A 26,558-nucleotide genomic window follows, 5' to 3' on the forward strand; every position below is an offset into this window, starting at 1 on the left:
CTTCACCATAACTGGTTGTCCAAATTAGGCATAATAATGTGTTAATTCCACGACTGTATATATCGGTTGATATCGGTATCGGTAATTAAAGAGTTGGACAATATCGGAATATCGGATATCGACAAAAAGCCATTATTGGACATCCCTAGTTGTGAGTTTATGCACCGTGTTAGTTTTGTTGTTTGAACAAGGTGATGTTCATGCACGGTTCATTTTATGCACCAGTAAAAAAAACATGGTAACACTTTAGTATGGGGAACATATTCACCATTAATTAGTTGCTTATTAACATGCAAGATAGTAACATATTGGCTCTTAACTAGTCATTATTAAGTACTTATTAATGCCTTATTCGGCATGGCCTTATTATAACCCTGACCCTAACCAAATGACTCTAAATTAAGTCTTTATTACTTAGAATATGTTCCCCTAGTGTCCAAATAACTCTAAATTAAATCTTTGTTACTTAGAATATGTTCCCCATACTAAAGTGTTACCAAAAACATATAACTTTGTCTTGAATTTGAAAATTTTTTTATTATTTTTTTTCACTAAAGAAGGGTTCGGTGAATGCGCATATGGAACTGCTGGGGTTCGGTACCTTCAACAAGGTTAAGAACCACTGCATTAGTCGTTTAACAAAAAAGATATATTTATCAAACGTCTATTACAAATTTAATTGAAAGTAGAAATTGCTTATCGGCCCAAGAAATGTGTCTGCCGTTAAGGCTTGTCACTCAAGGCTCTCTTGGCTACACATAGACTCAGTCCAAGAGAAGCAATGTTTTCCAGGCCAGGGACCCGCAAACTGATATAGGTATGGAGCGGAGAACACTCCGGAAAGTATTTGCAACACATCACTTTTTTCACATTTTGTTATTTTACAGCCTTATTCAAAATGTATTTTTCAGGCATGTGAAATTTTCGTGAAAACACATTTTAAACATTACCGGTAATATTCGCGTCAAAATATTAATTTAGCTTTTTTTTTTTAATGGAATATTAATATAAACTAGATGAGGCAATTCCTGAGGTAATTGCATGTGAATGCTCCAATGCTGCAGTTGAACTGAAATCTTGGAATTTTTTTTACAATTGTTGAAGTATCAATCAATCAATCAAAGTTTATTTACATAGCCCTAAATCACGAGTGTCTCAAAGGGCTGCACAAGCCACGACATCCTCGGCTCAGATCCCACATCAGGGCAAGAAAAAACTCAACCCAATGGGATATAATGAGAAACCTTGGAGGGGACCGCAGATGTGGGGACCCCCCCTGCTCCCCGTCGAGTGGATCTAGTTAATAGTGTGAGAGTCCAGTCCATAGTGGGGCCAGCAGGAGATTATCTTGAGTGGAGACAAGTCAGCAGGGCAGAGACGTCCCCAACTGATGCACAGATGAGTGGTCCACCCTGGGTCCCCACTTTGGACAGCTAACGCCTCATCTGTGGTCACCGAATAATCTCTCCACGCAGGACAGGAGGACATAGCCGAAAAGAGACGGTAGATCAACTGGTCTATTTAAAGGCTAGAGTATACAAATGGATATACAAATGATCCATACTAATTAATGGAAATCTAAATTTCTATATAAATAAATCAATACCACTAATATTTTATATTTAGATAATGCAAATAATAATAAAAAAAACTAACTCAATATGTACTAAAGAAGGAGATTTCTACTATAATTAAATATAATTAATAAAATAAATATATCTTAAATATATAAGATATATATCTTATATCTTAAATATAACTTTTCATGAAAATAAATAAATAAATAAATCTTGCGCTCTCTGCTGGTTGGTGCAAAATGAAGCATCTACCACAGGGGTGTCAAACGTATGGCCCGCGAACAGGTTTTATCCGGCCTGCGGGATGAATTTGCTAAGTATAAAAATGTACCTGAAATTTTTGAATGAAAGAAACAGCTGTTCTAAATGTGTCCACTGGATGTCGCAGTAGCAATTCTTTGTATCTTTGTAGATGATGTGATATGTACAAAATAAACCACATTATGTTAGTACATCAGTCAAGGAAGAAATGATCAAACTACATAAATAACATCCTGTAATTAGATTTTTATATAATTGTTTTCATCTTGATAGATTGAGAATGAACACCAATTAATTTATTATCAAGTAATATTTTCAGAAAATATAAATAACGGCAAATAAAGTATATATACCGTATTTTTCGGAGTATAAGTCGCACCTGCCGAAAATGCATAATAAAGAAGGAAAAAAACATATAAGTTGCACTGGAGCCTGGCCAAACTATAAAAAAACTGCGACTTATAGTCCGAAAAATACGGTACTATTAACCGCAACAGGTAATTGTAAAAAAAACAACAAAAAAACCCAACAACATTATGATTTGTACGATTTCAGAATGTGCGTGTTCTATTTTTAAACAAATACAACTATCTGAAGTTGTCTTTATTTTTAAGTTATCGTGCCGTGATTGTACCAGTTCGGCCCACTTTATGTGACCCCCGATCTAAAATGAGTTTGACACTCCTGCTCCAAAGACATGCACCTGGGGATAAGTTGATTGGCAACACTAAATTGGCCCTAGTGTGTGAATGTGAGTGTGAATGTTGTCTGTCTATCTGTGTTGGCCCTGCGATGAGGTGGCGACTTGTCCAGGGTGTACCCCGCCTTCCGCCCGATTGTAGCTGAGATAGGCTCCAGCGCCCCCCGCGACCCCAAAGGGAATAAGCGGTAGAAAATGGATGGATGGACCCCTGCTCTACACGATATAACATTTATACAATTATTTGTAATTGCCATGCATGTCATATGTACGGTATAACATTTGCTAATACTTTGGATGCTCTTTTTATCACCTGTAGGAGCTTTTGCAGCTGGAGGACCGACTGGGCAGCGTAAACCGTGGAGCGGTCCAAACCACCATCGAGAGATTCACTTTCCCCCACAAGTACAAGAAGGTATGAGTAAGCAAGTCAGGAACTTTTTTTTTTTTTTTAAGCGGGGCAGCCACAGGAATTGGAAATACGAGTTCAAAGGTCAAACTCATTTTGAGCACCAGCTTTAAGTGAAATAACATGTCTGCAGACTGCATGATATCACAGTGAGGGATGAGTCACTCCGGAGGGGATTTGAACAAGCACGTCTGGTGAACGTGACCTAAATACTTGGAGAGAAGACTGGCACATCATTAGGCTCACACAAAATCAAGGCTTTTACATATTTTCCCTCTCATTCAAAAAGCCCAAATAGTACATCTTTTTTTTTTTTTTTGGACATAAGGTGAAAATGCACACGTGTGTGTCTGTGTGCTGCAGAGAATCCCCCAGGACCTGAAGATGTGTCTGGATGACGAAGAGCTAGACACGGATGAGAAGTGCACTATTTGTTTGTCCATGTTGGAGGACGGCGAGGATGTCAGGTACAACAAGAGCACGCTCGACTTTATTCGGCCAATCTCAACGTGTGGAGTTTGTGCTATCATTTTGGGGAGTTTTATGGGACTTGCTCTGGAATGGGACTGCTGCTTCATGTTCATTTTTCATTTCATTTATTTATTTATTTCAGGCAATGACATAAAAAAGTACAAAGTTGACATCACATAATAATATAAATTAATATAGTGCAAAGGTAATGTATAGTATGTAATGCATGATTGTCCAGTTTTGCCTGAAAGGGAGTGGGAAGAAGATAATTTATTTAATCCCACTCCCAGTTCTCCATTTAGTGATTATTCACATGAGTTTCACTCTTACTTTGTTCAAGGATTATAATACAAATGTTGTACCATAGTGGCATTACCACAGGTAATAATAATTATTGCACTGTAACAATAATTTGTATCAACAATGTAGGAAGAATGAATATACCAACAATGGTAATAGACAACATAGCAATAATGGTAAGGAAACATTGAAAACATGTTAACATTTGAGACAGAGTACAACAGCAGGTCAAATTAAAGACCATCATCTCTATATTTGAAGCAGACCCCATGTTTGTATAATAGTTTAAATTGATTAATAGTTTGGCATTGCTTGTGTTGTAAGTCCAGTTTGTTCCATAGTTTTACTGCGCATACAGACACACAAAAACGTTTACTAGTGGTTTGAGCTCTCGGCAATGAGAAATATCCAAAGCCTCTCAAGTTATGAGCCTGCACTCGTCTTATAAAAAAACATTGTAGTTGTTGGCCGCAATAATTCGTTAAATGCTTTATATAAGATTATTAATGTGTTATATTTAACAAGGTCATCAAATTTGAGCAACGTTGATTGCATAAACAGATTATGAGTATTTTCTAAATAACTAACGTTGTGAATGATCCGCACTGCTCTTTTCTGTAATATGATCAGAGGATGAATTGTGTTGTGGTAAGTATTCCCCCATACTTCAACACAGTATGTAAGGTATGGGAGTACCAAGGTGCAGTATAGAGTACGGAGTGCATTTTCATTGAGGTATAGTTTTGCTTTGTTTATAATTGAGAGGCTTTTGGAGATTTTTGTTTTAATGTTTCTGACATGAGCTTTCCATGATAGTTTACTATCAATTATTACTCCCAAAAATGTATTCTCATTTACGATTTCAATTTGGGTACCATCAATACTTATTTTCTGTTCAGACGTTATGTTGCGATTTCCAAACATCACTGTCTTAGTTTTATTTATATTCAAAGATAATTTATTTGTCCATCCATTTTTTTTTTTACTATGTTTAGTTCTGTGTTTACTGTATTTATGAGCTCATTATAGTCATCACTACTGTAGAATATATTTGTGTCGTCTGCAAATAGTATACATTTCAGTACTTTAGATGTATTAAACATATCATTAATATATACCGTATTTTTCGGACTATAAGTCGCAGTTTTTTTCATAGTTTGGCCGGGCTCCAGTGCGACTTATATATGTTTTTTTCCTTCTTTATTATGCATTTTCGGCAGGTGCGACTTATACTTTGGTGCGACTTATACTCCGAAAAATACGGTACATTAAACAGTGTTGGCCCCAACACGGACCCTTGGGGGACACCACAAGCAATGCCAAGAGTATCCGATAAAAATTGACCCATGTTCTCACAGCTGACCGCTACAATGCTGTGAGGTGTTAGCTCATTGAGGTCTTTTATATCACCACTGGCCATTTCTAACGAAATACACTCAATGGACGCTTTCACAAGTACACCTGCACAATCTAAGAATGCCTGGATGAAAATTCCCGCCGTTACATCGACGGTACTGCTCAGTTTTGAGGGTTTAGACCAGGGGTTGGCAACCCAAAATGTTGGACCACAAATACAAAAAAGTTGTCTGTCTGGAGCCGCAAAAAATTAAAAAGACTTATATAAGTGTTATAATGAAGGCAACACATGATGCAAGTGGCTAATTAGCTATATTAGCAAACTATCAAAATGACTACCGGTATGTGTCACAGGCTGACCCAAATCTTCGTTGACAGAAATGCTGAAATATGTTTATTCTACACATTTTTACCACATTGGAAAACATTAGTAAAACTTCTCAGAGGGTGAGATAACTCCTGGAAATGACTGTCTTAGAATGGCCACAGGTATAGATGTGTGTGTCCAAGTTAAAGGAAACAACATGCTGTCTTCTTCTAATGGATTTATTACAATCTTTGCAAGCTGGGTAACGTTTGCTGTGGTCTGGAACAACATGGCATACAAACAACTATGTATATATCAACAACAAATCAGAAATGCAGCCAATATTACATACATATAATGTGTCTTGAAACATGGAAAAATAAACTAAATACACAGAAGACATAAGTAAAGGAAATTAAATATACCTACAAACGAGGCATCCATCCATCCATCCATTTTCTACCGCTTGTCCCTTTTGGGGTCGCGGGGGATGCTGGAGCCTAGGCATAATGCTGCAATATGTACATACAGCTAGCCTAAATAGCATGTTAGCATCGATTAGCTTGCAGTCATGCAGTGATAAAATATGCCTGATTAGCACTCCAACAAGTCAATAATATCAACAAAGCTCACCTTTGGGCATTCACGCACAATATAAAACGTTTGGTGGACAAAATGAGACAAAGAATGAGTGGCATAAAACACGTCTTTCTGTGGCATCGTCGGAGAAAGTTATACATGTAAACAAACTGTTGCGTCACAGTCCACACAACAGTGAGTTCAAGGGCCGCTGAAATTAGTAGGACAAAACGGCGCTCGCCAAATATTCTCATCAGTGAAGCATAAACACAAATAAACTGCGGGCTTTCTAACAATTAGGAAGGTTTGTGACGTGTTTGTCCTCCTACAGAAACAATATTACAACAAAAAACATATTTCCCCCCCCATTTTTTTTCCATTTCCATACATTTTTGAAAAAGCTCCATGGACCCACCAGGGCGTCGCTAAAGAGCCGTGGGTTGCTGACCCCCGGTTTAGAAGAAGTAAATAAAGTAGAACTACTCATGTGATGGCCTGACAGATGCAATGGGGAGGAAAGGAGACTATTTAGAGAGCTATTGTGCCATCTAGTGGTGTTTTATAGTTACTGCTATAATTAATGTGCAAAGAATACAGTATTTGTAATATTACCGCAAACTGTTTTATTTCACAATATAAATTGTTTTAGTTTAAGTAATGCTTTTGTTTGAAAAAGTTAATAAATATAATTTTTTGACTTTTTACGCATAAGGACCATTGTCATAGAGTTACACATTTTCCTCATACTATTGCAAGCACAGCTTTTTTTTTCTTTTCGTAATACAGTATTTTAAATGTGTGCTAGTATTACTTTTTATTTCCACAAAAAAAAAAAAAAAAAAAAAAATTGGTCACGCATCTTCGTTTTTGAAAATGAATTCCTAATTCTTCACAAAAATCTACAGAGCCCCTAAAGAGACATGGAGGGAAAAAATGCTTTGCGAGATCTCACAAAAGGTTTTTTTCCTATGTCAGTGAACCGGAGCAGCGACGGTGAACCGGAAGTGAAACAGACAAAGCGATGACATATAAAGACATCAAATCGTATTATGGTCCCACAACAGAGCACAGATGCTCCTCCATCGCCGTGTCTTTTTCACTCCCGGTGAACCATCTAGTGGTTAGAGTGTCCGCCCTGAGATCGGTAGGTCGTGAGTTCATACCAAAGACTATAAAATATGGGACCCATTACCTCCCTGCTTAGCACTCAGCATCAAGGGTTGGAATTGGGGGTTAAATCACTAAAAATGATTCCCGGGCGCGGCCGCCGCTGCTGCACACTGCTCCCCTCACCTCCCAGGGGGTGAACAAGGGGATGGGTCAAGTGCAGAGGACAAATTTCACCACACCTAGTGTGTGTGTGACAATCATTGGTACCTTAACTTTAACCAGTCTGTTTTACTTCCGGTTCACTGACATAGGAAAATCATCTTTTTGCGAGAAAACCTCAATTAGCTGCCAGGTTAGGAAGCGGGAAAGTGGCACAATTTGAGGGAAATGTGAGATTGTGGGGGTGTTAGAATAATTGTTTCTAAGTTATCACAAAAACTTTGTGTTACATTGAGTGCCCGGCGAGAAGCAAAAACATGTCTTTGAACCCACCAAGAAGAAGGCTTGTAAAACTCCACTGTGTAGGATGGAAAGCAACATGGTGTTCTGTTTCTTTCATGTGTTGTAATCAACAGAAAGATATTGTCGTGACCCAAGAACTACAAAGCGGAGAGGAAGCAGGGCCTGACTCCCCTCCAGGCACCGCTTTTTTTTAACTCTTTTACGAACCTCTTTTTGAAGTCTTTTACAACCTCTTTTTCGAACCGACCTTTTCTTTTGAACTGTTTTGTAATCAAAGGCGATGGCTGGTTACGACCTCGTCCCTTTGGAAGCAGCTGTTGCCATGTGGTCAGGGAAGGTTCCAAATAAAAGAAGGAGGCGTGCAATCTTTTGGCAGAGCGTAATGACACTTACAAGGGTACAGATGTACACGTTTCTCCTCACTGAGCCAAATTGATTATGTCTCTGTTTAATTCCTTGCTTCTTGTCTTGTTTAATAGATGTCATCGATGTTTGAACCTGACAGGGGGTTTCAGTAATAACCAAAGTGTCTCCTCTTTAGGAGATTACCCTGCATGCACCTCTTCCACCAAGCGTGTGTGGACCAGTGGCTGGCCACCAGCAGGAAGTGCCCCATATGCAGGGTGGACATTGAAACCCAGCTCAACCCTGACAGTTGACACCTACAGCCTCACATCCCACAATCCTCTGCTTTCTCCGCCTTGTGGCGGGGTGGGGGCATGGTAGGATCATCCAAGCACACACATACACACACACACACACACACACACACACACACACACACACACACACACACACACAAACATATAGGCAGGGATGGGGTTGACACATTTTAAGACTGGCTTGACTACGTGGATGTATAAGAAAGGCAAATGTCAACATGGATGCTGCACACGTGTACAGAACATGACGCAAAACCATTAGCATGAGGTTGTTTGGTGTGTGTCCTGATCCAGTATTTACCAGAGTAACAGTGATGTGTAGCAACAGAGAGGCCATGTTTGTGGGTGGCTCGAGCGCTGGTCTGAACCTTTCAAAGCCCAGTTTTGTGTAAAAAGGCCAGAAACCATGAAAAAAAACAACAACCCCTCTCTTTCTGTGTTGTGATTTTCTTTTGGATGTAGGCGCCATCATTGCTAACGCGGCTAACTGCAGGCATGGCTTGTGTGTTGTGGGGCCCCTCGCTAGATTAGACGACCCCCCCCATCCTCCTAAATGGTGTGCGTGTGCGTGTGTGTGTGTGTGTGTGCGCGCACCAGGCTTTTTGGACTGTGTCGTCATTGTGGAGCAAGTAGAAGCAGGGGACCCGTGTAGTGTGCATGGCACCCACTCATCTGCACAAAACCACAGCCCCGCCGACTTCCCCTTCCTCCTTTACACACGCCAAAGTTGCCCTTGGACACTGACCTCTGACCTGAGCCTTGTCTAACAGCAACGCCGCCATCTTGCCTCACCCGAGTGACATTTCTCAGAACCTTATTGCCTAACAAACGATCACATTTATTAGTGTCATTATTCTACACTGGTTCCTCGTTCCCACTACTGTACAAGGGGGGGGAAAGGAAACCGAAACTAGTTTGCCTGCCTGTGTTTGAATGTGTGCGTTAGTCCCGCCCTCCTCCTGTCCTTCCTTGTGTGTGTGTGGTGTCGTGCAGGAGGGCGAAAGGGATAAGAAGCCATCCATTTAACAACAACAACAACAACAAACAACCAAACAATTGTTCTTAACGTTGTCTTTTCATGTTTGTATGCCATTTTTTTATTTTATTTTGAAATTCACATGCCAATTGTTTTGGACGTGGTACTAATAATACACGCAGTCACAGTGAAGATAAAGAGCTGCAACGCTGCAAAAAAAGCATATTTATATATTTGTCATGTAGTTTGTGTTAATGTAAATGCACTATAAAATGAAATTGCCTGTTTTTTTTGTTTTTTTTCTCCTTTTTTTGTTTATTTGGTTTGGTGGTGTGTGTGTGTGTGTGTGTGTGTGTGGCTTCTTCTTGTCTTAAGGTTTTGTTGTTTTTGTTTGATTCCAAGTATTTTCATGCTTCCTGGTTTACCAAGGAGTGTTGGAGCCACACTGAAAAGAAGGGAGTGATAAAGTGGCAATATGACGTGGGGGTCGGGGATGGAAAGGGGTATTTCTGCAAGGACACAGTCATAATAGTTTTGAAAATGTTACATTCAGACTTGAGAAAAAGTCGACATGTTATGAGAAGAAACACAATTTTATGAGAAAAAGAAAAAACAGAATTTTAGGACTATGAAGTCGGACTTTTGTGAAAAATGTGTAAAGTTGTGATAATACAAGAAAAACCTCTGTTTTAATATTATAAGGAAATAATTTTGGGGATTTTTTTGGTTGTTTTTGAAATATTACAGCTTTGTCTCGTAAGATATTTTTCTTTTAAATTATGAATTCATTGTCATTATTGTAAAAAATAATACATTCTATTCCCTTTCGTATATAACAACTTATCCCAAAATCAAGATTTAAATTTTCATACAATGATGGTAATATCACATGTTTTTTCTTGTAAAATTAGAGCTTTATTCTAGTCATATTCAAATTGATTTTCTTGGCTAAAGTATGACTTCATCTTTTTAAAATGATTCAAAAATATTGGTAACACTTTAGTTTTAAGTAACAAAGACTTAATTTAGAGTGTTTTGGTTAGGGTTAGTTGTATAATAAGGCCATGCAGAATAAGGCATTAATAAGTACTTAATAATGACTAATTAAGTGAAGTGAATTATATTTATATAGCACTTTTCTCTATTGACTCAAAGTGGCCTAGTGGTTAGAGTCCGCCCTGAGATCGGTAAGTTGTGAGTTCAAACCCCGGCCGAGTCATACCAAAGACTATACAAATGGGACCCATTACCTCCCTGCTTGGCACTCAGCATCAAGTGTTGGAATTGGGGGTTAAATCACCAAAAATGATTCCCGGGCGTGGAACCGCTGCTGCCCACTACTCCCCTCACCTCCCATGGGGTGAACAAGAGGATGGGTCAAATGCAGAGGACAAATTTCACCACACCTAGTGTGTGTGTGACAATCATTGGTACTTTAACTAACTTTAAGTGCTTTACATAGTGAAACCCAATATCTAAGTTACATTTAAAGCAGTGTGGGTGGCACTGTGAGCAGGTGGGTAAAGTGTCTTGCCCAAGGACACAACGGCGGTGACTAGGATGGCAGAAGCGGCGATCAAACCTCAAGTTGCTGGCACGGCCTCTCTACCAACCGAGCCAACATGTTACTAAATTGCATGTTAATAAGCAACTAATTAATGGTGAATATGTTCCCCATACTGAAGTGTTACCAAAATATTTTTTTCAATTGTAACATTCTGTGCAAAATGTAATTGAAATATTTGAACTCTATTCTCATAAAATGACAAGTTTTTCCTGGTAAAAATGTCGACTTTAATATGGCAATTTGATTGTCGTAACATTTTGATGAAATAATTAAGTTTTGTTTTTTTTCAGTGTGTGCCAGACATTCCTTGGTGTTTATCGGGTGGTAACTTGACGGTGTTGCGTTATATTCTTTTCCCTCTCATGTGAGATCTACATCCAAAAATGAAAGAAGAAAAAGAAAAAAAAAAGTGCTGAAATAATGGAGGTTCTGCTCGTTCACATAGAATGCTGTGATTTTAAAGATGCCTTAAGTATTTAACAATCATTATTTATTACTAACTGTAGCTAGCTAGCTATTGTGGTGAAATATTTTAACGTCTATCTCATAACTTTGCAATTTAATCGATATATTTATTTAAAATAAGATAAAATGTTACAAAAAAAAAACAATACCTCATTATGCATTGGTCGGTGGGGATGCTTTTTTGCATGCCGTTTGTCCGTGTGTGTGTGTGTGTGTGTGTGTGTGCGCGAGTTTTTCTTCTGCAAAGAAGAAACAAGTGGACTGGGGGCCGGGGGGTTAGTGTCTCCCAGTCCTCTTTAAAGCCAGCATGGTGCTGTTGATGGAGATCACATTCCCTTTAGTTTCACTTGCTTTGATCGGAGGCTGTCTTTGTCTTAGTAACCGCTCCACGATTAGCTGGCGTGTTTGTTTTTGCCATACGATGCTGCTTTCGCCTCCCATAATCAATCATTTCCCTCATCTCTTGGATCTGCGCTTATTCTTCCTTTAGAGGCCACATTGATGTTGAGCTGTGTTGCCAATGGCTATTTGCTTAGTGATCGTGGGAGGGAAGGGGGGGCTGGTGTGTACCTTACTTACTTAACATTGCTAACTTGAGCCATTGATCTTATTGAGCAAACTGTGGTGATACCAATATAAATGAACGTGTGGATATAATAAGCTAACTTTTGCGTGTGCTTCTCCTCAATACTATTCCTGCAAACGGTTATTTTAAAACAAGGGAAAATTGGAATCGACTGAAGCTGGCTTTACTATTTATTATTATTGTTTTTTTTCTTATTATGTTTGTGCTCTCACTGGCCTTATACCCCCCTTTGCGCCCGCCACAGTGTACCCCGTTTGCTCCAGAGCCAACTGGACTGTAGCCATAGTATTAACTCAAGCTGATGAACCGGAATGAACAGTAGAAACTTTTAAAGCACAAGCTTTTTAAAATGCATGTCCTTCTCAGGTTTTCCTATGTGTATGTGGGAGTAGCTTTGTTAGATGTGTTTAATATGATGCTGTACCTTTCTTGAATATTTCTTTCTTTGCTGCTGAGAATACATTAAAAAAATAAAAAAATAAAAAACCCCGGAAAAAAACGTTATTAACCTGCCAGTGAAAAAGGGAAGTGGCCATCTTTGTACAACAACACTGCTGTTTTGCTGTAACCGCGCAATGTTTTATGATCTTGAGTATTTTATAGAAGAGTAGAAGTATGTATCAATAATATGAAAGCAATAGCGGAATCATAATGAAGAATAACATGATCAGTGAATATTGTGGAAAAAAACAAACACCTTTGGATTCACTCTGGGTGGATTTTGTACTGTATTTATTACTAATGACAATGCAAAAAGTTGCATAGCTTAACCCAAACTGTTCTGTCTCTTTTTTATTTATTGTCTTGTATATGATCTTTTTGTATGTGTTTTTCAAATAAAATGCCTAAAATGCTGACGACAAATGCAGTTTGTGTGGCTGTTTTTTTGGGGCTTTTTGATGCGTCCATGTACTTAGTGTGCACTTTTGCCAACAATCTTGTGGTCATTTGACTTATCAAAATATACACAACACAACCTAATTAGGGCCCGCAATGGCCCATTGCAAAAGGACTCCCACAGGGAGTCCTTATGCAATGGGACATAAGGACCTATTGTTATTGTAACGTTTTATTATTATTCTTTATTCTTTCTTTATTCTTCCGCCGCCTCTTCGAGCACTAATTTGACCCACTTAACATGCTTCAAAACTCACCATATTTGACCCACACATCAGGACCTGCGAAAATTGTCTTTTACTAAAAAAACCAAACCGCAAAAATCAAAATTGCGCTCTAGCGCCCCCTAGGAAATAAAAAAAACAGAATGCCTGTAACTCCCACTAGGAAGGTCGGAGAGACATGAAACAAAAACCTCTATGTAGGTCTGACTTAGACCTAGTTCTCATAATTGTATATCCTCGGGCTAAAATCAACAGGAAGTTGGCAATTCCCCCTTCAAGACAAAAAAGTACTAAAAACAGTCACTTTTGCCTCTTTGAGCTGCTATTTGACCCTCCTAACATGCTTCAAAACTCACCAAACTGAACACACACATCAGGACTGGCAAGAACTGTGATCTAATAAAAAAACCTAACCCCAATTTCAAAAATTGCGCTCTACAGCAATTTTTTAATAAAACGGAGAAAAAACTGCTCCTCGGAAGAAAAACATGACAAAACTGCCTGTAACTCCCACTGGGAAGGTCGGAGAGACATGAAACAAAAACCTCTCCGTAGGTCTCACTTAGACCTGCATTTCTTAAATTGACAACCCCCAGCAAAAATCTACTGGAAGTTTGTTATTCCCCCTTCAAAACAAAATGTTTGTACAAACCGGTCACCTTTCTTCAAAATCTATCTCCTCTGAGCGCGTTTGTCGTTTCGCCTTCAAACTAACACAGGTGAGAGATACAACCCTTGTGATTAAAAGTATAGATGGGATTTGTAATACCTGCTCCGGTTTTGATTTTATGAGCCTTCAAAGACCCGCTGCGCTGATGCTCCTGCGGTGCTGTTTTTTTAAGATGGCTGCTCAAAAGCAGGAAGCACCAACGTGCCCACACAATGCAGACAAGGTAGGTACACTAGCCAAAAGTCTTGGGACACTTATGACTACAAGTAGACAAAAGTATTGGGACACTTAGGACTAGCACCTGCCAAATACGCGGGCCCGTCCAACGCTGCTTGCAGCTTTAATTAAACATTAAAATACATTTGGTCGAAAAATCCACACATTCCAAAAAGCAATGAATATAAATAATTATGTAACATCCATCCATCCATCCATTTTCTACCGCTTATTCCCTTTGAGGTCGCGGGAGGCGCTGGAGCCTATCTCAGCTACAATCGGGCGGAAGGCGGGGTACACCCTGGACAAGTCGCCATCTCATCGCAGGGCCAACACAGATAGACAGACAACATTCACACTCACATTCACACACTAGGGCCAATTTAGTGTTGCCAATCAACCTATCCCCAGGTGCATGTCTTTGGAGGTGGGAGGAAGCCGGAGTACCCGGAGGGAACCCACGCAGTCACGGGGAGAACATGCAAACTCCACACAGAAAGATCCCGAGCCCGGGATTGAACCCAAGACTACTCAGGACCTTCGTATTGTGAGGCAGATGCACTAACCCCTCTCCCACCGTGCTGCCCTAATTATGTAACAGTATAAAGTTATTTTTTGTTTCGTTTTTTTTTGGTTCAGAGTCCTTTCTGCCACTTGGCACACTCGTTAAAGACCACAAAGAACTTAACTGACTACACTTCACTTTTTCCCCCCCCTTTTTCTTATTCATTGATCAATTTGGAAATGCAGCCAAAAAAACCCACATTTTATCATTTCATATTTTGCGTTATTACTTAGAAAAAAAACATGATCTGTTTTTTTCACATTTTCTTTTTTTTTTTTAGTTGGAATTAATTTGTTTCCCCTAAATTAATTCAAAAAAAATATTATTTATTATAGCAATTGAGAGAGAGGTCATTTATTATCTTAAATTTAGGGCAATTTATTTTTCCTAAACGAGAAATATGCCAAGGAGAAATATATTAAAATATATGCATTTATTACTTAGGAAATAGGCCAAAGCGGAAAAACATGTAAAAACTTTTTTTTTTAATAGAACATATTAACTTGAGGTAATTTGACTTATCAAAATATACACAACACAACCTAATTAAACATTATAATACAGTTGGTTGAAAATCCGCACATTCCAAAAAGCAGTGAATATAAATAATTATGTAACAGTTAAAAGTTATTAATTTTTTTGGTTCAGAGTTCTTTCTGCCACTTGGCACACTCTTTAAAGACCACAAAGAAGCAACAATTGATCTATATATAGCTGGAAACATAAAACTAATGTATTACTACCTCATACTTGCTGCAGATTTACACTAAACTTTATGGTAGTTTGGCAAATGGGTCAAGAAAATGTGTTAATTTTTTTTATTATTTTTTTTATTATACATTGATCAATTTAGAAAGGCAGCCAAAAAACCCCACATTTTATCATTTCATATTTTGTGTTATTACTTAGAAAAAAAAACATGTTCTGTTTTTAATTTTCACAACATTCTTTTTTTTTTTAGTTGGAATTAGTTTTTTCCCCCTAAATTAATTAAAAAAAAATTAACTTATTACCGTATTTTTCGGAGTATAAGTCGCACCGGAGTATAAGTCGCACCTGCCGAAAATGCATAATAAAGAAGGAAAACAACATACATAAGTCGCACTGGAACTATGAAAAAAAACTGCGACTTAGAGTCCGAAAAATACGGTAAAGCAATTAAGAGGTCATTCATTATCTCAAATCTAGGGCACCTTATTATTCCTAAACGAAAAATATGCCAAGGAAAAATATATAAATATATATGCATTTATTACTTAGGAAATAGGCCTAAGGGAAAAACATGACAAAACTTTTCTTTTTTTTTAAAATATAACACATTAACTTGAGGTAATTTCACTTATCAAAATATACTCAACACAACCTAATTTAACATTAAAATACATTTGGTCGAAAAATCCACACAATCCAAAAAGCATTGAATATAAATAATTATGTAACAGTATAAAGTTATTTTTTGTTTCGTTTTTTTGGTTGAGTCCTTTCTGCCACTTGGCACACTCTTTAAAGACCACAAAGAACTTAACTGACTAAACTTCACTTTTTTCCCCCTTTTTTCTTATTCATTGATCAATTTGGAAATGCAGCCAAAACCCCCCACATTTTATCATTTCTTTTTTTATTACTTAGAAAAAAAACATGATCTGTTTTTAATTTTCACATTTTCTTTTTTTTTTTTTTGAGTTGGAATTAATTTGTTTCCCCTAAATTAATTTTAAAAATATTATTTATTATAGCAATTGAGAGGTCATTTACTATCTTAAATTTAGGGTAATTTATTTTTCCTAAACGAGAAATATGCCAAGGAAAAATATATTAAAATATATGCATTTATTACTTAGGAAATAGGCCAAAGCAAAACAAGTTGGAATTGGTTGTGTTCCCCTAAATTAATACAAAAAAAATTAGTTATTATAGCAACTGAGAGGTAATTTTTATCTTAAATTTAGGGTAACTTATTATTCCTAAACGAGAAATATGCCATGGAAAAATCCTGGACCCATTTGCCAAACTACCATAAAGTTTAGTTTAAATCGGCAGCAAGTAGGAGGTAATAAATTAGTTTTATGTTTCCAGCTAAATATAGATCAAGTGTTGCTTCTTTGTAATCTTTAAAGAGTGTGACAAGTGGCAGAAAGAACTCTGAACCAAAAAAACTAAACAAAAAATAACTTTATACAGTTACATAATATTTATATTCATTGCTTTTTGGAATGTGCGGATTTTTCGACCAAATGTATTTTAATGTATAATTAGGTTGTGTTGTGCATATTTTGATAAGTCAAATTACCTCAAGTTAATGTGTTTTATTTAAAAAAAAAGTGTTTTCATGTTTTTCCCTCTGGCCTATTTCCTAAGTAATAAATGCATATATTTTAATATCTTTTTCCTTGGCATATTTCTCGCATAGGAATAATAAGTTACCCTAAATTTGCAATTTAATCGATATATTTATTTAAAATAAGATAAAATATTTAAAAAAACAACAATACCTCATTATGCATTGGTCGGTGGGGATGCTTTTTTTTTATACATTGATCAATTTAGAAATACAGCCAAAAAACAGATTTTTATCATTTCATATTTTGTGTTATTACTTAGAAAAAAAATATGTTCTGTTTTTAATTTTCACATTCTTTTTTTTTTTAGTTGGAATTAGTTTTTTCCCCCTAAATTAATAAAAACAAATATTACTAATTATAGCAATTGAGAGGTCATTTATTATCTCAAATCTAGGGCAACTTATTATTCCTAAACGAAAAATATGCCAAGGAAAAATATATTAAAATATATGCATTTAATACTTAGGAAATAGGCCAAAAGGAAAAACATGAAACAACTTTTTTTTTTAATAGAACACATTAACTTGAGGTAATTTGACTTATCAAAATATACACAACACAACCTAATTAAACATTACAATACATTTGGTCGAAAAATCCACACATTCCAAAAAGCAGTGAATATAAAAATTTATGTAACAGTATAAAGTTATTTTTTGTATAGTTTTTTTGGTTCAGAGTCCTTTCTGCCACTTGTCACAATCTTTAAAAACCACAAAGAAGCAACAATTGATCTATATTTAGCTGGAAACATAAAACTAATTTATTACCTCATACTTGCTGCAGATTTAAACTAAACTTTATGGTAGTTTGGCAAATGGGTCCAGGAAATTTTTATTTTATTTATATTTTTTATTACCCATTGATCAATTTGGACATGCAGCCAAAAAAACAAACACATTTTATAATTTCATATTTTGCGTTATTACTTATAAAAAAATCATGTTCTGTTTTTAATTTTCACAACATTCTGTTTTTTTTTTTTTTAGTTGGAATTATTTTTCCCCCCCTAAATAATAATAAAAAATATTACTTATTATAGCAATTGAGAGGTCATTTCTCTTAAATTTAGGGTAACTTATAATTCCTAAACGAGAAATATGCCAAGGAAAAATATATTACAATACACAACACAACCTAATTAAACATTAAAATACATTTGGTCGAAAAATCCGCACATTCCAAAAAGCAGTGAATATAAATAATTATGTAACAGTATAAAGTTATTTTTTGTTTAGTTTTTTTGGTTCAGAGTTCTTTCTGCCACTTCTCACACTCTTTAAAGACCACAAAGAACTTAACTGACTAAACTTAACTTAAACTAAACTTTGTGGTAGTTTGGCAAATGGGTCCAGGAACATTTATTTTATTTTTTTCTTATTCATCAATTTGGAAATACAGTCATTTCGTATTTTGCGTTATTACTTAGAAATAAAACATGTTCTGTTTTTAATTTTCACAACATGGAATTAGTTTTTCCCCCTAAATTAATTAAAATAAAAAATTACTTATTATACTAATTGAGAGGTCATTTATTATATTAAACGAGAAATATGCCAAGGAAAAAATATATTAAAAATATATGCATTTATTACTTTCCTGAAGGAATCAATAAAGTACTATCTATCTTAGGAAATAGGCCAAAGGGAAAACATGTACAAACATTAATTTTTTTTGTTTTAATAGAACACATTAAAACAAATTTAGATAAAATTTGCAATTTGGTGAGAATTTCGTATTTGTGTCCACTTTAAAATAATGCATTTAATTCAATGAATAAACATTTAATAATAAAAAATAATGAGTATAATGTAGGTAGTTAAGTGGACCTGTATGAACGTGTACAATGGACCTTGATGGAGGGGAGTGCAGTTCTGGTTGTAAGTTGTAGCGATGTAAAAGTAAAAACATAAAAAATCCAGGTAGTAGGTCATTTAGTACTTAGGATAGAGGACCCTCTCAGTGCGCCCGTCAGCCTTATTAGAGTCCAGCCACTTACCGCACTGAAAGATGGTTGTAACCGAGTTGGCTGTGTTGGTGACCTCCACGTACTCCAAGTACCAACCACAGTTTGAGCCACCGTCATCATGCTGCACTTTGACCCTGAGCAGCTCCCCGAGGTCCAACATCTCCACCAGGAAGCGGTCCGTGTGACCTCGTTCGAAGAGGTTACGAAACCTCTTGCGCAGGTGGCGCTTACCCGAGTCCCCGTTGACGCCGTAGACGGTGACGTAGACTTTTGCGTCCGTGCCGGCGTCCTTGACGTCGCCTGTGGTGAGGATGATCTCGTACTTGACCAGGACCAGGTTACGGACTTTGCTGGCAAAGCTCTCTATGGACTTGTAACACTCAAATGTTTGGAACTGGTCCTTTTTGGGCGCCAGGGGCACTCGAGCATCGCAGTGGAAGAAATACCTGAAGAAAGAGAGCGGGAGAGTGAGTCACATGACTCACACGACTTTGATACAGTTTCACGCCAGTACGCATACCGTGGATTGCAGAAATGATACCCAGAGTCCTCCCTATTTGTATATGCAGATCACACACTGTGAGCACATGTAAAATGTCAATCAATGACAGGGTGCTTCATATAAGTATTTACCGGCCCCTTCCTGCTCCATCATTGATAAGAATAGTGTGGAGGGAGGCGTGGCCAGCGCTGCCTGTGGGAGCGGAGATCGCCGCCCCTGTCCAGGGTGCTGAGGACAGCGCTCTGAGACACACAGCTGAACAGGTGATTAGATTTCCCAGGTGGTACGAGTTGTCTAATCACCTGTTGTCTTTAACAGCAGGGGAGGACTTGGAGAACTTGGAGAGTTGGAAGAGCCAGAGACTGAAAAGTCGAATTGAAACTGTGTATGATTAAAACTTTGTTCAACTCTGCACTCCTGCCTCCTGTGACGTGTGTAGCAGCGGAACCGCTAGGAAGCGACTTCCACAAATAGAATTTCTCCAGACTTTCACAAACTCCCCTGTGGTGCGTTGGGTTAGTGCTGGCCGTGTAAGCAGACGTACGGAGTTCAGAACCCGGCTGCACGGATGTCAGGAAAACATGTAAATTTATGTTTCAAATGTGTTATTTTGCACACAAAAAAAAGTAATTGAACAATTCACTTCAAATGATTTTGTTTTAGTACCAAAAACGTGCATGAAATTAAACCCAAGTTTCATTTAAAAAGTATTAAATAGCAGTAAATTAAAAACAAAAAAAAGTGTATTTTTTTTCTTCTAATTATGAAAAAACATTTATTCTGTTTGATAAGTTAAAGTTAAAGTACCACTAGGTGTGGTGAAATGTGTCCTCTGCATTTGACCCATCCCCTTGTTCACCCTCTGGGAGGTGAGGGGAGCAGTGAGCAGCAGCGGTGGCCGCGCCGGGGAATAATTTTTTGGTGATTTGTGGTTTGGAGCCCCGGTTTAGCCTGGGGATGCCCTGATTAGGATAGGATAGGATAGACCAGGGGTGTCAAACTCATTTTAGATGGGGAAAAATCCACTCCCAAGTGGGCCGGACTGGTAAAATCACGGCACGATAACTTAAAAATAAAGACAACTTCAGATTGTTTTCTTTGCTTAGAAATAGAACAAGCACATTCTGAAAATGTACAAATCATTATGTTTTTTTTGTTGTTGTTTTTTTACACTTACATGTTGCGGTTAATAGTATTCTACCTTTATTTGTCGTTATTTATACTTTCTGAATAAATGATGTGAGAATGTTCATCAGTCAACTCATTGGTGTTCATTTCCAATCTATCAAGATTAAAAAATAATGTCCTTCACGGAGGTGAGTGCCGTTTTAGTTCCAGTGACGTTAACTTGACCTGATGCAAGTGGACTGTAACGTCAAAAAGTGAAAATCTGCTCATGTGCGAACCCTCTTGTGGAAATCAGTCATGTAGTTTTTTTGTACAGTAACGCGAACTAACCAGGTAACTAATTAGAGTACAGACCTCCATGAAGGCCAAACAATCCTAAGAATGTCAGCCTTGTAGTTCCACTCCATGTCCAGTAGAAGGCAGTAATGTTTTTCGGATGTCGTTCGATCGTGCAAGTGTTCCTAATGTAGTGTCCAGTGGGTGTAAAAGTGCATGGTGGTGTCGCTCACTTGTTTCCCAGCTCTTTCTCTGTCACCACCACCTCCACGACATGCCACGTTGATTCATTCTTCACCTTCTTGCCGTCTTTGGTGATGTGGCCCACGCAGATGCCGGCGATCTCGCCCACGTGCTTGGAGGAGAACTCAAAGGTGTCGATGGCGCCGCTGTGAGCGCGGCATGAAAATAAGATTCCGGTTGAGGTTTCAATCAATCAATCAATCAATCAATCAAAGTTTACTTATATAGCCCTAAATCACGAGTGTCTCAAAGGGCTGCACAAGCCACAACGACATCATAGGCTCAGATCCCACATCAGGGCAAGGAAAAACTCAACCCAATGGGGTTTCTTTTTGCTGGAAGACTCACCATGAGAACTTGTTCTTCTTATTCTCCAGAACAAACTCCTTGGAGCGGGCTTTCCTGCCTTCTAATACGATCCAGACGTTTTCATTGGTGGAGGCGTCCTCTGTGTTTGCAGTGGTTATGGCCAGTTCGTATTCTGTGACAGAGCGGACGCAGACGGTCACACAGAGAAAAAACATTTTTTGCACATTCCTGTTTTTTTTTTTTTTTTACTAACTGGTTTTATCACTGAGGTCCACAGAGTCGTTGTTGGCACACGCCAGCTCCCTGATGATCTGGCCGTCTTCTTCGTTTTTAGCCAGCCAGCGGTCGCACGGGAACCTGAAAATCTGGTCCATGGTCTCATCTTTGATGTCAATGTAGTCCAGGTGCCATCCCGGAGCCGGACCTAAAATAGATTTTGTTATATATTTCTCGTACGAGGGAAGGACTGAGCAATTTTAGCAAAAATCAAAATCACGATGAATTGATCCATCTACTTCTATTGAAGTGTCCGCCTTGAGACTCGTAGGTCGTGAGTTTAAATCCCGATCGAGTCATACCAAAGACTATACAAATGGGACCCATTGCCTCTCTGCTTGGCACTCAGCATCAAGGGTTGGAATTGGGGGTTAAATCACCAAAATGATTCCCGAGCGCGGCCACCGCTGCTGCTCACTGCTCCCCTCACCTCCCAGGGGGTGGAACAAGGGGATGGGTCAAATGCAGAGGATAATTTCACTACACCTAGTGTAAATGGGTTATACTTGATTAGCGCTTTTCTACCTTCAAGGTACTCAAAGCGCTTTGACACTATTTCCACATTCACCCATTCACACACTGATGGGGGGAGCTGCCATGCAAGGCGCTAACCACGGCCCATCAGGAGCAAGGGTGAAGTGTCTTGCTCTAGGACACAACGGACGTGACGAGGTTGGTAGAAGGTGGGGATCGAACCAGGAACCCTCAGGTTGCTGGCACGGCCACTCTCCCAACTGCGCCACGCAGTTATTGACTCCGTTTAGCTGACTGGAGAGCTAGCTTGCGCAGCTAGTTGGTCTATGACCATGACTTCAGTTTTGTTTGATCAGCCGTTTTACTGCCCTTTTACAGACACCGTTTGTAAACAATTAGGGTATGTAATCAGAATCAGAATCAGAATCAGAATAGTTTTTATTGCCATTGTTTGAGAACGGGTTCACAAACTAGGAATTTTTCTTGGTGCAATCGTTAGAGATGTCCGATAATATCGGCCGATAAATGCGTTAAAATGTAATATCGGAAATTATCGGTATCGTTTTGTTTTATTATCGGTATCGTTTAAAAAAATAAAATAAAATCAACATAAAAAACACAAGATACACTTACAATTAGTGCACCAACCCAAAAAACCTTCCTCCCCCATTTACACTCATTCACACTCATTCACACAAAAGGGTTGTTTCTTTCTGTTATTAATATTTTGGTTCCTACATTATATATCAATATATATCAATACAGTCTGCAAGGGATACAGTCCGTAAGCACACATGATTGTGCGTGCTGCTGGTCCACTAATAGTACTAACCTTTAACAGTTAATTTTACTCATTTTCATAAATTACTAGTTTCTATGTAACTGTTTTTATATTGTTTTACTTTCTTTTTTATTCAAGAAAATGTTTTTAATTTATTTATCTTATTTTATTTTATAATTTTTAAAAAAAAAGTACCTTATCTTCACCATACCTGGTTGTCCAAATTAGGCATAATAATGTGTTAATTCCACGACTGTATATATCGGTTGATATCGGTATCGGTAATTAAAAAGTTGGACAATATCGGAATATCGGATATCGGCAAAAAGCCATTATCGGACATCCCTAGCAATCGTGCAACATAAAACACAAAACACATAACACATGTAAATAAACATTTACAGAACATTTCTGTGTAAATAACTCATTTCACAACGTATATATCTGCGGCTTATAGTCCGGTGCGGCTAGTATATGGGAAACTATTTTTTCTTCGGGAATTTAGCAGGTGCGGCTTACATACCGGTGCGCTTTAAAGTCCGGAAAAATACGTTATATATGTATTCAACGACAACTCTCGTCGTCTATTTAGCTTGCTAGCTTTTTCTTTGTCCTGAACAAACGGTGGTTATTAAAAAGAAATGGAGTGTTATTGCAGCTGGAATGACTGAGATGTGTTAGAATAGTCATTGCAAAATGTTGATGTGTGTGTGTGACTATCAGTGGTACTTTAACTTTATTTCGGTTAAACCACAATTATTGCTCAACTTAGTTTATTCTCTAAATATTGAAATAATTTTAGATGCACAAATTAACAATTAAAGGGGACCAATGATGAATGTAATCTTTTCTGAATTATTAATGTCTATTAAAAACTTCTTAAGGCCCAAGCTGTTTGTTTACATGCTTTTTTTTTTTATTTCTCTTTGCTATTTGGGCTTATTGGACCCTAATTAGAATAAAAACTAAAAATCATCTTATTATATGATGTATTTAGTCCATAAGTACACAAACGTGTACTTCATGTGTAGTGACATGCTAATTTTTATTTTTACCCTTTTTTCTTCTCCAAATTCCATTGTATGTTATACTCTTCTGACACCACCAGATGGCAGTATAAGTGTCCATATGTCAGCATAAGACCCCAATTCAGTAGTGTACACAATTTTGGAAATAAGAGCTAAAAGATGCTGTCCACGCATGTGGCCACTAAGCCTTTAGAGGTTCAAGGTCATTGTGTTCTAAGCACATTCAATCGATGACAACTAGACTGTTCGGTTTGACGTTTCGCCTCTCATCCAAGCCAACATGAAGAGAGAGGCGAAACGTCTTTTAAGACAAATCAGACAGTCCAGCTGTGATCCATTGAATTATGAATTGAATTATGAATTGTTACACATCCGTGTTAAACAATGCCAAAACGGAATTGCACTTTTTTGGGGGGAAGTTTGCCTATCACTCACTATTAGAGATGTCCGATAATATCGGACTGACGATATTATCGGCCGATAAATGCTTTTAAATGTATTATCGGAAATTATCGGTATCGGTTTCAAAAAGTAAAATGTATGACTTTTTAAAACGCCGCTGTGTACACGGACGTAGGGAGAAGTACAGAGCGCCAATAAACCTTAAAGGTACTGCCTTTGTGTGCTGGCCCAATCACATAATATCACACACAAGTGAATGCAATGCATACTTGGTCAACAACCATACAGGTCACAGTGACGGTGGCCGCATAAACAACTTTAACACTGTTACAAATATGCGCCACACTGTGAACCCACACCAAACAAGAATGACAAACACATTTCGGGAGAACATCCGCACCGTAACACAACATAAACACAACAGAACAAATACCCAGAACCCCTTGCAGCACTAACTCTTCCAGGACGCTACAATATACACCCCCCCGCTAACCCCCCCACCTCAACTGATTGGCAGCAGGTGTGGACCCGCTGCCAATCAACAGCAGGTGAGGAAAAAACACAGCGCTCAACGGGACAAGCAGGAAATGGAAACAAAGTAAGAGCACTGATGGGAAGTAAATACAAAACAAAGAAGCACAAACAGAAATTAAGTGACAGATCGTCGCAGGATAAACATTATTTATCCCACATTGTGGAAATAATGTGGTTTCAGTGCTGTTACAAAAAGTCCACAACAAGTTAAAAACACATGAAAACAAGCAGGAAACAATAAAGAAGACAAAGGACATAAAATAGCACAGAGCTGATGCAACCGGCTGCCACTTCAGTTGTGCAATTTCTTCAAACAGCTACAAGTAAAAAAAATACAACGACAAACCAAAAAATGAGCAATAAATAATACGTATTGCGCGCAGAGCAGACCCAACAAAGCAACCCAGAGAGACGACTGTGTCCTAGGCTGCCCACTAGCTTTCGGCCAATGTCCGGTCCACACGGATGAACAAGTATTATTAGGTGTTGGGTTACTACAAAACTTGACACCGCCACAAAAAAAGGCAAATACTCAACCAGTCAAGTGTTTTAAAGGCAGTCTGTTAATAGTAAAAAACTGAAATAAACGGTATGGACATTTTAAGTCGGTTTGAAGGTTTTATGTTGGTTTTGATTATTTTTCGATTATTCCCCAACCCTACATAGGAGCTTGTTTTTTTTTTTTGCTTACCTTTGTTATCATGCCACACTCGCACTTTGGAGAGCTCGCCCAGACTCAGCATGTCGGCGAACCGGAACACATCTTTCATTTTGCGCTCAAACTTGTTCCTGTTGGCGCTCTCTTTCAGCTTCAGCATGCCCGTGTCGCCAAACTCTCCGAACACCATCAGACACACGTTGGCGTCTGTGCCGGCACCTGACAGCATCAGGAAAGGAGAGATCCGTGATTAGGTAATTAAAAATGACACGTGACATTTCGGAAGAAGGTGACTGTGACACACCTGTGATATCACTGGTCTGGACTTGGATGATGTAGGTTGTTTTCTCCACCATCTCTTCCTCGTCCACCACAGCCGCCAGCTCACACGTTTCAGTCCTACTGGGTCCTTTGGTCTTGGAGAGCCAGTTCTCATAGGTGAACATGTACACCTCCTCTGTGTTTAGGTTTCGCATCAGGATCTAAACCAGGGGTGTCAAACTCATTTTAAGTAATGGCCACATGGAGAAAAATGTACTTCCACGTGGGCCAGACGAGGAAAATCATGGCATGATAACTTAAAAATACAACGACAACAACTTCAGACTGTTTTCTTTGTTTTACTTTGGCCCAAAATAGAACAAGCACATTCTGAAAATGTAAATATCACAAATAATCCTTTCGATTGTGCGCGCGTGCATGTGTGTGTGTGCGTGCGCACACAATGGCAATGCTTTTGCTGCTACTGCAAGATGCCGCAGATCGTGCCCTGGGGGAGGGAGCGCATATTTCACGACCATGTGACGAAAATTTATTTCTTAAACTTACGTTTTTACATTATGTATTTCCCCTCCGGGCATACAGTATTTAGAAATGTCTATTTATTGCTTGTTTTGCTATATGTCAGTTTGTCTTGTCTTATCTATCTATCTATGATATTAATTTAACATTAGACAATAGAAGTAAGGGAACTTGTCACACTAAAGAATAAATAGGCCACCCTAAGAGTGCTCTGGAGCACTCGTAGATTTTGTTCTTACCTACGAACAAATCCCAGCTAAGAAAACATCTCCTTAAAAACTTTGTAAGTCGGCCTAAGAACAAAATGTGTTCTTAAGAACGGTTGCTGAATGGGGCCCAATTAACTTAAGTGGACCCCAACTTAAATAAGTTGAAAAACTTATTCGGGTGTTACCATTTAGTGGTTAATTGTACGGAATATGTACTGTACTGTGCAATCTACTAATAAACGTCTAAATCAATCAATCAATCGAAA

General features: G+C 38.1%; 2 protein-coding genes across 4 annotated transcripts in view; one reads left to right on the forward strand and one right to left on the reverse strand.

The window, feature by feature from the left end:
- Positions 1-13,232, forward strand: part of ark2cb (arkadia (RNF111) C-terminal like ring finger ubiquitin ligase 2Cb) — a 40,666-nt gene extending 27,434 nt beyond the window's left edge. For all 3 annotated transcript variants that reach the window (XM_061928867.2, XM_061928868.2, XM_061928869.2), the window contains 3 exons: positions 2,858-2,953; positions 3,311-3,414; positions 8,074-13,232. In XM_061928867.2, coding sequence (XP_061784851.1) covers positions 2,858-2,953; positions 3,311-3,414; positions 8,074-8,191 — 318 coding nt within the window. In that variant the 3' untranslated portion in view covers positions 8,192-13,232. The remainder of the gene's footprint in view (positions 1-2,857; positions 2,954-3,310; positions 3,415-8,073) is intronic.
- A 5,375-nt stretch (positions 13,233-18,607) lies between these two features.
- Positions 18,608-26,558, reverse strand: part of loxhd1b (lipoxygenase homology PLAT domains 1b) — a 78,423-nt gene continuing 70,472 nt past the window's right edge. Inside the window, exons 37-42 of the mRNA XM_061928287.1 lie at positions 25,587-25,764; positions 25,316-25,501; positions 21,383-21,553; positions 21,169-21,301; positions 20,811-20,966; positions 18,608-19,117 (exon numbers count right to left, since the gene is read on the reverse strand). Coding sequence (XP_061784271.1) covers positions 18,637-19,117; positions 20,811-20,966; positions 21,169-21,301; positions 21,383-21,553; positions 25,316-25,501; positions 25,587-25,764 — 1,305 coding nt within the window. The 3' untranslated portion in view covers positions 18,608-18,636. The remainder of the gene's footprint in view (positions 19,118-20,810; positions 20,967-21,168; positions 21,302-21,382; positions 21,554-25,315; positions 25,502-25,586; positions 25,765-26,558) is intronic.

The sequence above is a fragment of the Nerophis lumbriciformis genome, linkage group LG33 (assembly GCF_033978685.3).
Source record: "Nerophis lumbriciformis linkage group LG33, RoL_Nlum_v2.1, whole genome shotgun sequence".
NCBI classification, from domain to species: domain Eukaryota; kingdom Metazoa; phylum Chordata; class Actinopteri; order Syngnathiformes; family Syngnathidae; genus Nerophis; species Nerophis lumbriciformis.